The following is a 17,543-nucleotide window of genomic DNA, read 5'->3' on the forward strand; positions in this document are numbered from 1 at the left end:
CAACCTCATTGGGACTTCCATGGCCAATTTGTCAATTCGGCCACTAGATGTCGCTCGGCGTTCCACGAGAAATCCCCCTGCCTTGGAAGTCTCCACGAAAATGTGGCACCTAGGCTGGGCAAGGCAGCCAATTTCGACCTCATCGGGACTTCCATGGCCGATCGGTGGGTTGAATTTGCAACCTGTGGCCGGGGCTCTGGAACTCCAGCCCAGCTGGAGCCAGCACATCTATCCGCATAGCTGGCTTCCTTGGCCTGCTTGATAAACCAGCAAAACTCTGGATCCAAGAGTGCCAGATATTCAGTGATGGAACTGTAATGAGTAAATATTAAATTTAAGTGCAAGATTATATAACTAAATTAATTAAGACGGAGTTAAAATATAAAACGGCAGAAAAGACAATTACCACCTTTTTGGGCTGATTATCAATTAATGTGCGCATTTACATTAATGTTATTAGTATACAGTGACATATTCACATTGTTTTCTAATGTCCGTTTTTACTTTGAAATGCACTAAAAGAGGTTTGAAACTAGTAATTTTGTGTGTAAATTTCGCAATTTTTGTGACCCCCGCTGTACGCCTCGCGCAAGCACTCGGCTCTTTTCCTCGGTTTTTAAATTTTTTTTTTACCTCACTCACATGCCTGGTAGTATGGGGACCGAGTATCTATAATGGTGTTTCATGCAGATGGTGTTATGCCATAAAGAGAATAAAATGAATGTTTGGAAGTGGCACCTATATCCTTCCTTTGTCCCACCCCCGACATCAGTCTGAAGAAGGGTCTCGACCCGAAACGTCACCCATTCCTTCTCTCCCGAGATGCTGCCTGACCTGCTGAGTTACTCCAGCATTTTGTGAATAAATCGATTTGTACCAGCATCTGCAGTTATTTTCTTATATCAAAAGGGGTCATGTTGGTTGCTGGGCAATCTGGATGATAGGTTTGTATCTTTGTAATCGTACATCGAGCTTAATACACAGATGGCCCCCTGCACCAGGGGGTTATAATTCTTGGGGAAATTATTGGTGGGTGTTTTTGGAAGACATCTGGCTGGAACCCTCCACTCCAGAAAAACAAAAAGCACAGTTGTGCGATATTCAATTGAAAGCTGATTGGAAGATTTTTTGCCTTCAAGACATCCCTGGGTAACCAACAATTCCCAATTTTACAGACATCCATCCATCAATCAATTTTGTCCGTAAGCTGGAAAATACGCAAAAATTACCTAATATTGCAGCTAGACCTCCACAGTATTGTAATGAATGGTGTAGAAAAACACAAGGCTAACAAAGAACAATTGCTAAAAGTTGAGAGAGAAACTGAAAACTCCAGAGCAAGAACTATGTAGGTACATTGGAGATCATCATTTAATATTATGGGAGCTCGTTCATAAATATGGGGCAGCCTGTTCTCAGCCCCACTTTAACGCAAAGTATTCTCACATTCAAGTGAAATTACTGTGGAGAATGCAATAACGGCAAAGGCCTGGTGATCTGAATGGCTCAAGGGTAAAAGATCTGCAAATTCCAACTGATGGAGACTCCCACAACAGGAGCCAGGAAGGATGGGCTGTCAATAACAGTATATGTTTTCCGTGAAACAGGTGGAAAAACCTTTGGTTGCAATAGTGCAAGAAGACATAAGGAATCTTGGGATCCAGGTCCATAGCTCCCTGAAAGCGGCAACACAAGTAGATAGACGGGTGAAGAAAGTGTATGATGTGCTTGCCTTCATTGGTTGTGGCATTGAGTATAAGTTGCAGAAAGTCATGTTACAGATTTAGAAGACTTTGATTAGGTTGCATTTGAAGTATGTAGTTCTGGTTGTCCCATTACAGGAAGGATGTGGGGGGTTTGGATAGGGTGCAGAAGTTGTTTACCAGAATAATGCCTGGATTAGGGGGCATTAGGTACAAGGACATATTTGGATTATTTTCTCTGGAACACTGAAGGTTGAGGGGAGACCTGATAGAAGGATGAGGCATAGGTAAGGTAGACATTCAGAACTTTTTTTCTTCCAGGGTGGAAATGTCAAAGATTAGACGGCATAGCTTTATGAGAGGGGAAAACGTTAAAGGAGATGTGTGGTGCACGTTTTTTTTTTTACAGTGGGTGCCTAGAATGCACTGCCGGGGTGATGCTGGAGGCAGGTGTGATTGTAGCATTTAAGAGGCTTTTAGATGGGCACATGGATATTAAGGGAATGGGGGCATATGGATCATGTGCAGACAGATGAGACTCGTTTATATGCAGAAAGGAACCGAAGATAGACGCAAAGTGCTGGAGTAAATCAGCGGGTCAGGTAGCGTCTCCGGAGAAAAAAGATGGGTGACCCTTCAGACTGAAGGTCTGATTAGTTTATTTCGGCACTTTGTCGGCCGAGACCTTACTCTGTGTTCTGTTCTTAAGAGACTGCAAATACCGGAATATTGAACAACAAAAAAAACCGAACTGCCGGGGGAAACTCTGAAACTCTGCCAATTAGGTAGCATCCGTGGAGGGAAATGGACAGATGGCGTTGGGGTGAGGGGCTCCCAGCAACAGTGCAAGGCTGCCCGGCTCGCAGCAAGAGATGCCCCCAGCAACAGTGCAAGGCGGCTTGCAACAAGAGGCGCTCCCAGCAACAGTGCAAGGCGGCTTGCAGCAAGAGGCGCTCCCAGCAACAGTGCAAGGCTGCCCGGCTCGCAGCAAGAGATGCCCCCAGCAACAGTGCAAGGCGGCTTGCAACAAGAGGCGCTCCCAGCAACAGTGCAAGGCGGCTTGCAGCAAGAGGCGCTCCCAGCAACAGTGCAAGGCTGCCCGGCTCGCAGCAAGAGGCGCTCCCAGCAACAGTGCAACGCCCGGGCAAGGTCCATTCTTTGTTACGTGGACACCGGCTGTCCCGGCAACCGCTAGCCCGGCAACTCGAGTTCCACCCCCTCCTCGCCTCGCCGTGTTGGTGAACCACCCCCACACCCAACCCCAACCCCACCCCCCACACCAACCTCCGCCTGACCCTCCGCAAACTCTGTGCACCTTTCCACTAAAGCGCCTCCCCTGGGCCAATGACTCCAGCCCACATCTGGATCCAGGTGTCTGAGGGCGTCGAGGAAGAAACATTGGATCCAATGTATCAGAGGAACAGGTATTTGAATATCAGGGTAATGGAAGGGAAGCTGGGAAATGGCCCGACGGCTCCTAATCTGATCAGGTCACAGCAAGAAACCGACCCCCACCCACTTAAAGCCTCCTCGTCGCTGCTTTTGGAGAAAAGTGAACCCTCTGGCCCTCTTTAGCTTGCGTTTATATAGCATTTTAAATTTACGAGGCCCAATGGTACTGATGCGGGGTTACCATCCGAAATATCGACAATTCCTCCTCGTCGCCCAATTCCTCCATCTCTCTCGACCCGCTGAGTCCCTTCAGTAGATATTGTGCTCCAGATTTGTGTCCCTAATGTAGAAGGGCATTTGCACGGGAGGGTAGCTTGCGCAATGTCATCCCCATGGTAATTAGATGCATCATAGTAGGGTAAGAGAGATATTTTTCAATATCTACCTAAAGGGCAAAAGAGGGATTGGGGAAGGGCTTTCAGGGAGTTGGGCCTTGGCTAATGAAGGCGATTAATAGTCATGCAGCCCAGCTCGTCCATGCTGACCAACGATGCCCCATCTAAGATAGTCCCATCTGCCTGCGTTTGGCCCATATCCCTGTAAACCTTTCCTGTCCATGTACCTGTCTTTTAAATGGTGCTATAGTAAATGCCCGAACTACCTCCTTTGGCAGCTCGTTACATATACCCACCACCCTCTGAATGAAAACGTTGTCCCTCAGTTTCCTATTAAAATCTTGTCCCAATCATCTGAAGTCTATATTCTCTGGTTCTTGATTCCCTTCCCCTGGGTAAAAGACTGTATTCACGCTATCTATTCCCCTCTATATGATCACCCCTCAGCCTCCTGCACTACAAGGAATAAAGTCCTAGCCTGCCCAACCTTTCTCTATAGCTTAGGCTATCGTGTCCTGGCAACATCCTCATAAATCTTACCTTTTGCTTTCCTCAGTGAAGAGCATTAAATTAGGCAACATCCCTACATAAACATAGCACAAAAAGTAAGGAAATTTGTGTGTTGGTAGATTATTTCTTTGTTGTAACAATGCTTCTTGGCAATAAATCTTATACCATTGGAAAGCCTGTTTATTTCCCTTTTAAATGGTGCCACATTTGTAAGGAACATGCATTTGTGGGATGAGCAGCAGAGCTGAGTATATGGGTTGCGCCCATGAAAAATTTGCCAAATCTTCTCTGCCAATGCCAAACAGCTTATTCTGCTGTTGCTATTGACTCTTGTTTTGAGCTTCTGGTACCCCCAGGTGCTGACAATCAGGTGCCTGATTGGCACCTGATTGGCAGCATCTGTGAGCATGGGCCCTGCTACAGTGGTCAGTAGGTGTCTGCTCCAAGAATCGGCATGCCACGTTTGACTGATCTGGATAGGGCCCGTGCGATAGGGCAACTTCAAGCTGGTGTTCCGCAAAACCAAGTTGCGGCATTATTTGGAGTGAGCCCTAGTACCATCTCCAAAGTGAAGGCCAAGTTCCATATAACGGGGGATGTCAGAGACAGGCAGCGAAGTGGGCGTCCCAAGAAGACGACACCCGAAGAAGACCGTTTCCTCACCCTGTCAGCACTTAGGAACCGTAGGCTGTCTTCTACAGATTTGCAGTCAAGGTTTGCAGAACGATATGGCCGACGGCTCTCTGCCCAGACAATTCGGCACAGACTGCACGCAGCCGATCTCCGGTCTCATAGGGTTGCCAGGAGGCCTGCCCTTCATCGTCAGGCCCGTTTGCGCTGGTGTCGGCAACACGTGCACTGGAACCTGAACATGTGGAGGAACGTTATGTTCAGCGATGAGTCCAGATTCTGCCTATGGCAGTTGGATCATAGGGTCAAAGTGTGGAGAAGACGCGGAGAACGCTATGCTGATTGCTGCACCGATAGAGTAACATCTTTTGGTGGAGGCAGTGTGATGGTGTGGGGCGGCATCTCCCTCACTGGAAAAATGAGGCTTGTCATCATTGGAGGCAATCTCAATGCAGAGAGATATCGAGATGAGATTCTGCAACCAGTGGCAATCCTATATCTCCACAGTCTGGGACCGAACTCTATCCTCCAAGATGACAATGCTCGCCCCCACAGAGCAGGGTTTCTCAGAGACTACCTCCAGAATTTGGGAGTGGAGAGGATGGAATGGCCTGCCAGCAGTCCTGACCTCAACCCCATTGAACACTTGTGGGATCAGCTTGGGCGTGCTGTTCGTGCCAGAGTGACCAATACAACCACGTTGGCTGACTTGTGACAAATGCTGGTTGAAGAATGGGATGCCATCCCACAACAGTGTGTGACCAGGCTGGTGATCAGCATGAGGACGAGATGCCAGGCTGTTGTGGCTGTGTATGGTTCTTCCACACGCTACTGAGGCTCCTGTTTATTAAATGAATAAATTGTTAAATTGCCAATATGTCTTGTTTCTTCAGACTTCAATCATCCAATCCACCAAACAACACCGAACAAGAGTCAATGGCAGAATAAGCTGTTTGGCATTGGCAGAGAAGATTTGGCAGATTTTTCATGGGCGCAACCCACATACTCAGCTCTGCTGCTCATCCCACAAATGCATGTTCCTTACAAATGTGGCACCATTTAAAAGGGAAATAAACAGGCTTTCCAACGGTATAAGATTTATTGCCAAGAAGCATTGTTACAACAAAGAAATAATCTACCAAACACACATTTCCTTACTTTTTGTGCTATGTTGTTATATCCATTAATTTCCCCCAAATTCTACTATTTGCAGTGTCCAATTAATCTACGACTCGTGTTATTTGGAAGATGTGGGTGGAAACAGGAGAAGCCAGACGAAATGCACATGGTCACAGGGAGAACAAATAAACTTCACACAGGCAGCTTTACCTGTTTGTAATAAGCTAAATAAAGCAATCTTGAAAAAAGATCTTGTGGAATTTAAGATGCTGGTGTCTCACTCTACCCATTTTATATTGTTTCACAATTGTTGGGAAAGTTCTTTAAATCTCTGCTTCAGTTGATTTTTTTCTCCCCTTTATGTTCTCCTCAAATTATTTGTAAACAACTTTTTTCCTTCTAAATGTGATGAGTCTGCACTTTAATCCCAAACTTTTGTGTTTCTGTATTGAACATGGTGGAGTGGCGGTAGTAGGAAGAGAATGTTTCTGATCTTCATGCAATGCAGAAAAAATTCTAAAGCAGCTGAGCTTTTCAATTGGGTTAAGCTCATGAATAAACACAGTTTTGCCCATATTTTCCCCCATTTAATATTCTCCTCGTGATTCAAGGCGTTCCTGTGGAGGCTTGGATAGAAGGAATGAGATGGGGTTTTTTTCCAATCTTGCTCTTAAGCTGTATGAGATATTACTTTCCTGCCCATTTCTTCCAAGTCGTGTGGCCACAAAAATGCTTCAAAGGGGAGAATGTAAAACAGCTCATAACGTTACGGGTAAGATTCTAATGTTCTTTCATCATTACTTTTCAGCGCAGTTGAATCCAGTTATCCAAGTATGACATGTGATCTCTCATTGGCTCAGTCAAGGTATGGATGAGGTTGGGGTGGGAGATACAAAGTTTATAATGTTGTATTTTTGAGATGGTCCCTGTGAGATGCTCATTTGGATGTGAGATTTCTGTTCCATTTTCAGTTAAAGAACAATATCACAGTTAATAATTTGGGATTCCAATAAAATTCAAGGGATTATTTTGCAAATGTAGTTTTGTCATGGAAATTTAGTTGTCATTTTACTGAATTCAAGAATTGTTGCCTGTTTCTCACATATTCCACCCCAACTGGAACTTTGCAGCCAAGATAAGAGTGAAATTTTTGAATCAGCACCTTAAGATAAAATGTCAGATTAGAAAGTTTCGGCACCTGTGTTGACAGTCTGAATATAAACGGAATCGATGAAATTGTGGGGAGGAGGTGTAATTAAAACCACATTTTGATTCCACATGTGATTAATAAAATACATCTCTTGATACTCCTGAACACATCATCAGTGATGTAACCTGGGGTCATTGGAAGTTTCGGTTCTTTCAACATCAGACCCCCTCGCCCGGGTGACCCAGCCGTGGTTGATCAGACCACGACTTGTGTTCAGGTGACATTCGCTCCTCCCCATGGACCTCCTCTCCTGATCCAGAGCCATCTTGAGGCTTTCTCCGCTGCCTCTGTGGCTGTTCTTGATGGCTCTTCTTTCCATTCCAGTGATGCCCAGTGCACTCAAGGCCTTGTAGAGCGATTGCCCTGCAAAACCTCTACAGCCAACCTCGATGGGCATACACCTTGCCTTCCAGCCCTGCTTACGGCAGCCTATGACCAGCTCTTCATACTTGGTCTTCTTTCTCTCGTGGGCCTCCTCCAGACGGTCCTCCCACGGCACTGTCAGTTCCAACAAGACGATGTTTTTGGTCGCCCCTGAGACCAGGAGGATGTCTGGCCTCAGGGTGGTCGTGGCGATGTGCCGGGGGAACTTCAGCTGTTTCACCAGGTATACAGAAAGCTGCCAGTCCTGCGCAGTCACCAGGATTCTTGGCTGCAGTGGTTCTTGGCAGCTGCACTCCAGCCTTCACATAGAAACATAGAAACATAGAAAATAGGCCATTCGGCCCTTCGAGCCTGCACCGCCATTCAATATGATCATGGCTGATCATCCAGCTCAGTAGCCTGTACCTGCCTTCTCTCCATACCCCTGATCCTTTTAGCAAAAAGGGCCACATCTAACTCCCTCTTAAATATAGCCAATGAACTGGCCTCAACTACCTTCTGTGGCAGAGAATTCCACAGACTCACCACTCTCTGTGTGAAGAAATGTTTTCTCATCTCGGTCCTAAAAGACTTCCCCCTTATGCTTAAGCTGTGACCCCTGGTTCTGCACTTCACAAAGATGATCATCTGGATGGTGGGGCGTGCTCGTCTGCAGCTGCTGATTCCCATGCTGATGGCTTCTGCAATGGGTTTCAGGTGGTCGTGACGCCAGGTGTACCGGCCCTGCCCAAGAGCCTTTGGGCAGCAGCTCAAGATGTGTTCCAACATCCCCTTGCCTGAGCATTGCGGACAATCCGGAGATTCCGCTTTGCCCCAGATGAAGAGGTTCGATGGGCTGGGCAGGACATCGTTCGCTGCCTGGACTAGGAACTTGATACGCTGTGGTTCAGCCTGCCAGAGCTCAGTCTGTGACTTTTCAGTCCATGGCCTGCTCCCACCTAGTCCAGGCCCCCTGTTGCCTCAAGCCAACCGTTCTGCTAGACCTCTTCTCCTCCACCGCTGCCCTCACTTCCTCCTGGACCAGCCTGAGCCTCTCCTTCCCCTTGGCCTTGTCAAACTGGGGAGTTGGGAAGGTTCCCAGACCAGCTCTTCCCCGAGGACTCTGTGGCGTATCCGAGACTCCGCTTGCAGCACAGCTTCACCGGCTCTCCACTTCCTCCCAGTTTTCACCTCCACCCCTGCTTGGGGTCACTGGAGTCCCTGTACAGCATCACTTCTGCCCTGAACAGCACCACCTCACCTTAAACTCCTCCAGGGACTTCAGGGGCAGCTGGAGCTTGGTGTTGTTACCGTAAAGGGCGATGCTGCTAAGGCTCCTGGGCAGTCCCAGCCACCTTCTGAAGAGGCTGCTGACTTTCCTCTCCAAGCTCTCTACGGTGGAGATTTGGACTTCGTAGACAAGCAGTGGCCAGAATATCCTTGGCAGAATACCATGCTGGTATATCCACGTCTTGAACTTGCCGGGCAGCCCTGACCGGTCCACCTCTCTCAACCAGCTCTCCAGCTCCTGACAGGTTGCCTGGACTGATGCTGTATTCTTCAGACTGCTGTTAAACACCTTGCCAAGACTCTTCACTGGCCTTTTGGAGAATGCCTGTTTTCCTTCAATTTACTGATTTGAAAGTTGAACACTTTTTGGTATTGGTATAGTTGGTTTATTATTATTATTCAGTCAATTTATACTATGGCTTATTCACAGAAGACAGAATGTTGTAGAAGTACAATATTTTAGCTGGAGGTCAGTTACCAACGGAATTCCACGGGGATCAGTGGTGGGACCTCTGCTGTTTGTGATATATAGAAATAACTTGGTCATAAAATATGGACGGGTTGGTTAGTAAGTTTGCAGATGACAACAAGATTGGGTCACAGAGTGTGAGAAGGGCTGTCAAGGTATTCAGAGGGATATAGAAATGGGCAGAGAAATGGAAGATGGAGTTTAATCTGACCAGGTGTGAGGTGGGGATTAAAGTAAGGAGAAAATATACAATTAATGGCAAGACTCTTAACAACATTGATGTATAGAGGGATCTAGGGGTCCAAGTCCATGATTCCCTAAAAGTGGTATTACTATAGTCATAAAGAAAGCCTATAGTATGCCTATAGTATGCCTGCCTTCATTGGCCAGGGCAGTCAAGATGTCATGATGGAGTTTTATAGGATGTTGATGAGGCCACATTTGGAGTATTGCATGAAGTTCTGGTTCCCTCAATACAGGATGGATGTGGGTTTTGGAAAGGGTGCAGAGGAGGTTTACCAGAGTGATACCTGGATTAGGAGGCATTAGCTGCAGGGAAAGGTTGGACAGTTTTCACTGGAACACCCCGGCACACCATCTCCACCCCACACTCTTGGGATAACTCGGTGTGCAGGATAGAACCGGTGCACCCGGAGGAAGTCCACGTGGCCACAGGGAATTCCCGAGGCCAGGATCAAACCCAGGTCCCTGGCGCTGTGAGGCAGCAGTTCCACCAGTGAGCCACAGAAGCCAACCAAATCACAAACCTGCACATCTTTGCAATGCAGGAGGAAACCCAAGCACCTGGAGGAAACTCGTGCTGCCACAGGGAGCACCTGAGGTCAGGGTCAAACTCGGGTCTCTTGCACTGTAAGGGTGCAACGCTACCGCGGTCCCACTGTGCCGTCCCAAGGTATTGTGTATTTTGTGTCCTCTACTATTCATTGTGTAGTGTATATTTATTAGTTGTTTTTCCATTAGTACTGTAGAGATTTACCTCCTTATTTAGTTATAGCAGACAATCGGTAATAAAGGACACCATCTCCCCCCGTGTGGTCCATTATTGTGAGGGTTTACTGTGTTACAACTGTCTGATTAAGAAGAATTTTACCACCTTGGCATTGTTTTTGGCTTGTGTGCTGCTGCCTGATTTAAGGAAGTTGAAATATCTGAAGACTAGATCTGGTATAATGTAAATTGCAACTTGAGCTGAATTCACCACTGTGTTCAGTAATGGATATCCTAACAATTCAATGAGTATCTTCTGTTTAATAGCACCATCCTGTCTGAAGCCCATTCAGTTTCTGTCATATATTGTAAAGGTAAGAAGACGCTAATGGGAGTTATCTACAGCCCCCCAAACAGTAGCCTGGATATAGGGTGCAAGTTGCAGCAGGAGTTAAAACTGGCATGTAACAAAGGTAATGCCACTGTGGTTATGGGGGCTTTCAATATGTCGGTAGACTGGGAAAATCAGGTTGGTTCTGGACCCCAAGATAGGGAGTTTGTGGAGTGCCTCTGAGATGCATTCTTGGAGCAGCTTGTACTGGAGCCAATTCTGGATTTAGTGTTGTCCAATGAACCAGATTTAATAAGGGAACTCAAGATAAGGGAACTGCTTGGAGGTAGTGACCATAATATGATTAGTTTTAATCTGCAATTTGAGAAGGAGAAGGTTAAATCAGAAGTGTCAATGTTGCAGTTGAACAAAGGGGACTATGAAGGCATGAGAGAGGAGCTGGCCAAGGTCGACTGGAAAAGGATCATAGCAGGAATGACGGTGGATCAGCAATGGCAGGAATTTCTGGTCATAATCCAGAAGATGCAGGATCATTTCATTCCAAAGAGGAAGAAAGATTCTAAGGGGAGTAAGAGGCAACCGTGGCTGACAAGGGAAGTTATACGTCCTGCAGAAAGGACGCAGGTGGGCAGAGGAGGTGGGGTAGCTCTGTTGGTGAGGGATGAAATTTAGTCTCTTGCAAGGGGTGACATAGGGACTGACGATGTAGAGTCGCTATGGATAGAATTGAGGAATTGTAAAGGTAAGAAGGCACTAATGGGAATTATCTACAGGCCCCCAAACAGTAACTTGGATATAGGGTGCAAGTTGCAGCAGGAGTTATAATTGGCATGTAATAAAGGTGATGCCGCTGTGACCAAAGGTTATGGGAGATTTTATTATGCAGGTAGACTGGGAAAATCAGGTTGGTTCTGAACCCCAAGAAAGGGAGTTTGTAGAGTGTCTCTGAGATGAATCCTTAGAGCAGTTTGTACTGGAGCCTACCAGAGAGAAGGCAATTCTGGATTTAGTGTTGTCTAATGAACCAGGTTTAATAAGGGAACTCGAGGTAAAGGAATTGCTAGGAGGAGTAAGAGGCAACCGTGGCTGACAAGGGAAGTTAGGGATGGAATAAAACTAAAAGAAAAGATGTATAGCATAGCAAAGAGTAGCAGGAAGCCGGAGGATTGGGAAACTTTCAAAGGACAACAGAAGGTAACAAAAAGGGCAATACAGGCTGAAAAGATGAAGTACGAGGGTAAGCTGGCCAAGAATATAAAGAAGGATAGTAGAAGCTTCTTTAGGTATGTTAAGAGAAAATGATTAGTAAAGACAAATGTGGGTCCCTTGAAGGCAGAAACGGGTGAAATTATTATGGGGAACAAGGAAATGGCAGAAGAGTTGAACAGGTACTTCGGATCTGTCTTCACTAAGGAAGACACAAACAATCTCCCAGGTGTACTAGAGGACAGAGGATCTAGGGAGACAGAGGAACTGAAAGAAATTTGCATTAAGCGAGAAATAGTATTGGGTAGACTGATGGGACTGAAGGCTGATAAATCTCCAGGGCCTGATGGTTTGCATCCCAGGGTACTCAAGGAGGTGGCTCTAGAAATCGTGGACACATTGGTGATCTTTTTCCAATGTTCTATAGATTCAAGATCAGTTCCCGTGGATTGGAGGGTAACTAAAGTTATCCCACTTTTCCAGAAAGGAGCGAGAGAGAAAACGGGGAATGATAGGCCAGTTGGCCTGACATCGGTAATGGGGAAGATGCTGGAGTCAATTATTATACAGGTAATAACGGTGCATTTGGATAGCAGTAAAATGATTGGTCCAAGTCAGGGGAAATCCTGCTTGACTAATCTTCTGGAATTTTTTGAGGATGTGACAAGTAAAATGGATGAAGGAGAGCCAGTGGATGTACTGTATCTAGACTTTCAGAAAGCCTTTGATAAGGTCCCACACGGGAGATTGGTAAGCAAAATTAGAGCACAGTATTGGGGGTAGGGTATTGACATGGATAGAGAATGGTTGGCAGACAAGAAGCAAAGAGTAGGAATAAACGGGTCCCTGTCAGAATGGCAGGCAGTAGCGAGTGGAGTGCCGCAAGGCTCGGTGCTGGGGCCGCAACTATTTACAATATATATTAATGATTTGGATGATGGAAATAGAAGTAACACTAGCAAGTTTGCAGATGGCACAAAGCTGGGTGGCAGTGTGAACTGCGAAGAGGATGTTAGGAGGTTGCAGGGTGACTTGGGCAGGTTGAGTGAGTGGGCAGATGCATGGCTGATGCAGTATAATGTAGATAAATGTGAGGTTAACCACTTTGGCGGCAAAAACTGTTAAAGTTCGTTTCTTAAAACAGACAACAACACAAACAGTTAAAGGTAAACCAAGCAAAGCTTTAATTATCGTCACACGGGAGTGGAGGGGACCAGTGCAAAGGGTGTACAACCATACTCAGCACTCCCCGTGCTTCCACTCAAAGATACAGCATTTTCGCAGCATTTTTATACAGAATTTGCTGCAAGAATGTTTAACACAACATTTCCTTCAAATCAATCACAAATTGTATCTTGCACAATATATTTGTCACTCTACCGTCATAAAATGTTTCACACAAAGTCATTAGTCAAAGGTAAGGATCCTTATTATACTACAGAAGGTTATGTTTGCACAATTCCACAAGTAGTCAGCAGTTAACCACATCCTAATCTCAGCGGTTACATTGTTCTTATCATTCCCAGACGTCCTCCCCAAGCAAAAGGGATATACTATCAGAGCCTGGTGTACAAGATTTAGGAGTTGCATCCTGCCAGGTGCAATATTGCAAACATCAGCTATTCAGAGTTCAAGCTGATCTTCTTTATTCATTCTACCATTTTATTATAGAAGCTCCAAAAGCATACAAGCAGGTTTGCAGACAATGGTCAAGTATCCCATCATGCAAAGTTAATAGCCATTAGCTCTTTCAAAACAAGGAGGCAGATTATTATCTCAATGGTGTCAGATTAGGTAAAGGGGAAGTGCAATGAGACCTGGGTGTCCTTGTACACCAGTCACTGAAAGTAAGCATGCAGGTACAGCAGGCAGTGCAGAAAGCTAATGGCATGTTGGCCTTCATAACAAGAAGATTTGAGTAGAGTAGAGAGGTCCTTCTGCAGTTGTATAGGGCCCTGGTGAGACCACATCTGGAGTATTGTGTGCAGTTTTGGTCTCCTAATTTGAGGAAGGACATCCTTGCTATTGAGGCAGTGCAGCATAGGTTCACGAGGTTAATCCCCGGAATGACGGGACTGTCATATGAGGAAAGATTGGAAAGACTGGACTTGTATTCACTGGAGTTTAGAAGAATGAGAGGGGATCTTATAGAGACGTATAAAATTATAAAAGGACTGGACAAGCTAGATGCAGGAAAAATGTTCCCAATGTTGGAGGAGTCCAGAACCAGGGCCACAGTCTAAGAATAAAGGGGAGGTCATTTAAAATTGAGGTGAGAAGAAACTTTTTCACCCAGAGAGTTGTGAATTTGTGGAATTCTCTGCCACAGAAGGCAATGGAAACAAATTCACTGGATGAATTTAAAAGAGAGTTAGATAGAGCTCTAGGGGCTAGTGGAATCAAGGGATATGGGGAAAAGGCAGGCACATGTTACTAATTGGGGAGGATCAGCCATGATCACAATGAATGGCGGTGTTGGCTCAAAGGGCCAAATGGCCTCCTCCTGCACCTATTTTCTATGTTTCTATATATCTACCATTCAGCTCTGCAGAGTTGAATGTCAAAGACATATTGGTGACTGTCATGTGAAGTTATCAAAATTTGTGTGGTGTCCTCAGTGAAATTCTAATCTCAGTGATCGATTATTTTACGGTTTAATCACACAGTGTCAATGAACATGTAGAAGATTAAATGTCTGAGTCTGTATCACTTTTAAATAGTGCGTAGACCATTCAAACCTCGCCATTTAACCCAGTCTGAAGGTGTACAGAAATAGAAGAGAGAATTAACTAAATGGCTCCTTGAACCAGCTTAACCCTCCAAATCATGGCTGATCCCATGCCTCATCTACTTGGCTGCCTGATCATGACGTCTATTTCGAGTGTCAGTGCGTTTCTTTGACGTGGCTGGCTCCTATAAAACTATATGCCAAAGATGCTGTCAGTTTTAACTGCAAGGAAGATCACTCCTACAAATAGCTGACCGACCGATGTATCCGGTTTTGCGCTCTCTTCACGATCTTGGGAAGAAGCACATCTTTCAACAAGGCTGCCTCAAAAACTGCACTTCCAGAGAAATAGATTTCAAAGGCTGGAGCGGTAATGCTATACCTGCATACAGTCTTGGCCAAGACCACACTTGCTAAAGTATGACCAATGCAGTGTCCATTGTGTAATTAGGATGTGCTGACTGTGGAGAAAGTGAAAAAACAAGGTGGATATTCACTAACTATCAGGAACAATTGAACAATCCATAGAGATGAAAGGCTGAGGAATGATCCCCAGTTCTATCATGTTATGATGTTTACACACCATAACCAAAGGGCTGTAAATATAAGGTAGACACTCATAGATTCAGAAATGATTCATCACTCAGTAATCAAACACAGGAGGGAATGACAGGAGGGTTGGAAGATAGAACAGTACAGCACGGGCTCCTTCGGGCCACAATGTCCATGCTGAGCATGATGCTCAATTAAACTAATCCCATCTGCTGGAGAAATGTTGCAGACTTCCTGTGGGTTGGGCAAGGAATTGTGAGGATGTGCAGAACTTGCAACCATTTTCCCACTGAGTAGAACAGTGGATTATTTCATAGCTTCTCTCTTTGTCTTCTCTCTAGCGCACCATGTACCATCAGGCAGCTGTGTGGAACATGTGGGAATCAGCCGGCACACACACAACAATACCAGGTAACGACTTCCTTATATGAGCAGCATATGATAGAACTGCACATCACAAACACTGCTTGACCCAACATTTGGCCAGCAATGAACTGTTGAAATCTGGATTTAATAAAATAATAATAATAATATATTCCTTTATTCGTCCCACACCGGGGAAATTTACAGTGTTACAGCAGCAAAGTGGATAGCAAGAGATCATTCATTATAAATAATAGATACATCAATTGTCATCAGTTTTCTGCGTGTTCTTAGCTGTTATTGTTGACTCGTCTGCTAGGAGCAGTGCTGGTTGTGCAGTCTCACAGCAGGATATACATAGCAATCATTTGATGGGCACATACTAGGTGCAATGTGAGTAGAACCATTTTAGTACTTTCATTGAAGCAAAGTTAGTTAAGCAATCTGTCTGAACTTTAATACAAGCATGATCACAAAATCATGAGATCTCACTTCTTTTCAATTCTCCGACTGTCTCTCTGACTCCTTCACATTCTGTTCCTTTCCACATTAGAACACTAGTGCCCCTTTAGGTTTTAATTTCTCTGCCTTACATTTAAATTCCTTTGCCACTCTATCATCAGATTGATGTTAGACGCAGGAAACATGTTCCCAATGTTGGGGAAGTACAGAACCAGGGGCCACAGTTTAAGAATAAGGGGTAGGCCATTTAGAACGGAGATGAGGAAAAACTTTTTCAGTCAGAGAGTTGTAAATCTGTGGAATTCACTGCATCAGAAGGCAGTGGAGGCCAAGTCTCTGAATACATTCAAGAGAGAGCTCGATAGAGCTCTTAAGGATAACGGAGTCAGGGGGTATGGGGAGAAGGCAGGAACGGGGTATTGATTGAGAATGATCAGCCATGATCACATTGAATGGTGGTGCTGGCTCGAAGGGCCGAATGGCCTACTCCTGCACCTATTGTCTATTGTCGATGTCTCCCCAAATCTTCTCTGGCCCATGCTTCACTGCTGGGAATCCCTCAGTCGCTTAGACACTGAGCTCTGGAATTCCCCTTGTAAACATTGCCTCTCTCAATCCACTTTAAGAAACTTTTTGAGAAGTAGTGCACAGTGGCGCAGCGGTAGAGCTGCTGCTTCACAGCGCCAGAGACCAGAGTTCGAACCTGACTTTAGGTTCTGCCTGTATGGAGTTTGTATGTTCTCCTCGTGACCGCGTTGGTTTTCTCCGGGTGCTCCGGTTTCCTCGCATGCTCCAATGACGTACAGGCCTGTAGGTTAATTGGCTTTGGTAAAAAGTGTAAATTGTTCCTAGTGTATAAAATAGTGCTAGTGAATGAGGTGAACCCTGGTCGGCATGGACTCAGTGGGTCGAAGGGCCTGTTTGCACCCTGTATTTTCACGGTCCAAAGTCAAAGTCTGAAGTATTTTTGTCCGAATTTCACCTTACCCAGTATCATTTATGTCTGCTTTCCCAGCGAGGAAGTTGCCAAGATTGGAGGGCCTTACAGTGCAGGCTAGGACAGTTTAGTCTAGTTTTTTGTCACGTGTACTGAGGTGCAAAGAAAAGCTTGTTGTTGCATGCTATCTAGTCAGTGAAAAGAATATACATGATTACAATCAAACCATCCAGTGTACAGATATAGGGAATAGGAGGTGAAGGGTGACTTTATAGAGGTTTATAAAATCATGAGGGGCATAAATAATATAGATAGTCGCAATCCTTTTCCACAATACGTTAATCTAAAACTAGAGGGCATGCCGAACCGAATGTTCCTCCTTCATTTTGTGCATTCATGGGCCAGGGTGTCCCAGTGGAGATGTCAAACAAGTTACTTAAAGCAAACATGGTGGGTGCAACAAACAATTGTGAGAGTAAATGATACACTGGCCTTGGGAACAACAGGATTTGAGTATTGCAAGAAGATGTCTTGTTGCAATTATATGGGGCCTTGGTCAGACCACATCTGGTCTATTGTGGGCAGTTTTGGTTTCCTTACCCAAGGATGGATCTGCTCATGGAGGGAGTGCCACTCATTGCTGGGATGGCAGGGCTGTTACATGTGGAGAGACTGGGTTGCTTCCGTTTGTATTCACAGGAGTATGAAAGAATGAGAAAGGACTGAAATTGAAAAAGCAGTAGTAATTAGATGTATGGGCTGTCTACGATGAGGGGTCAGTATCTTGGGTTACAGATTTAGGAATAATAGGTGAAATTATGTCACAGTGGTGAATCTGCCCACCATGTCCATGCTGACCATCGATCACCCTTTCACATTAGTCCTGTGTTATCCCACTTTTGCAGTTTAGGTGT

General features: G+C 45.4%; 1 protein-coding gene across 1 annotated transcript in view; it reads left to right on the plus strand.

The window, feature by feature from the left end:
* The first annotated feature begins 3,000 nt into the window (after nucleotides 1-3,000).
* LOC144596252 (flagellum-associated coiled-coil domain-containing protein 1-like) overlaps nucleotides 3,001-17,543 on the plus strand; it is a 50,532-nt gene continuing 35,989 nt past the window's right edge. The window contains exons 1-3 of the mRNA XM_078404469.1: nucleotides 3,001-3,127; nucleotides 6,558-6,614; nucleotides 15,209-15,278. Of these exons, the coding sequence (XP_078260595.1) occupies nucleotides 3,048-3,127; nucleotides 6,558-6,614; nucleotides 15,209-15,278 (207 nt within the window). The 5' untranslated portion in view covers nucleotides 3,001-3,047. The remainder of the gene's footprint in view (nucleotides 3,128-6,557; nucleotides 6,615-15,208; nucleotides 15,279-17,543) is intronic.

This window comes from Rhinoraja longicauda, chromosome 8 (genome assembly GCF_053455715.1).
Source record: "Rhinoraja longicauda isolate Sanriku21f chromosome 8, sRhiLon1.1, whole genome shotgun sequence".
Classification (NCBI taxonomy): Eukaryota; Metazoa; Chordata; class Chondrichthyes; order Rajiformes; family Arhynchobatidae; genus Rhinoraja; species Rhinoraja longicauda.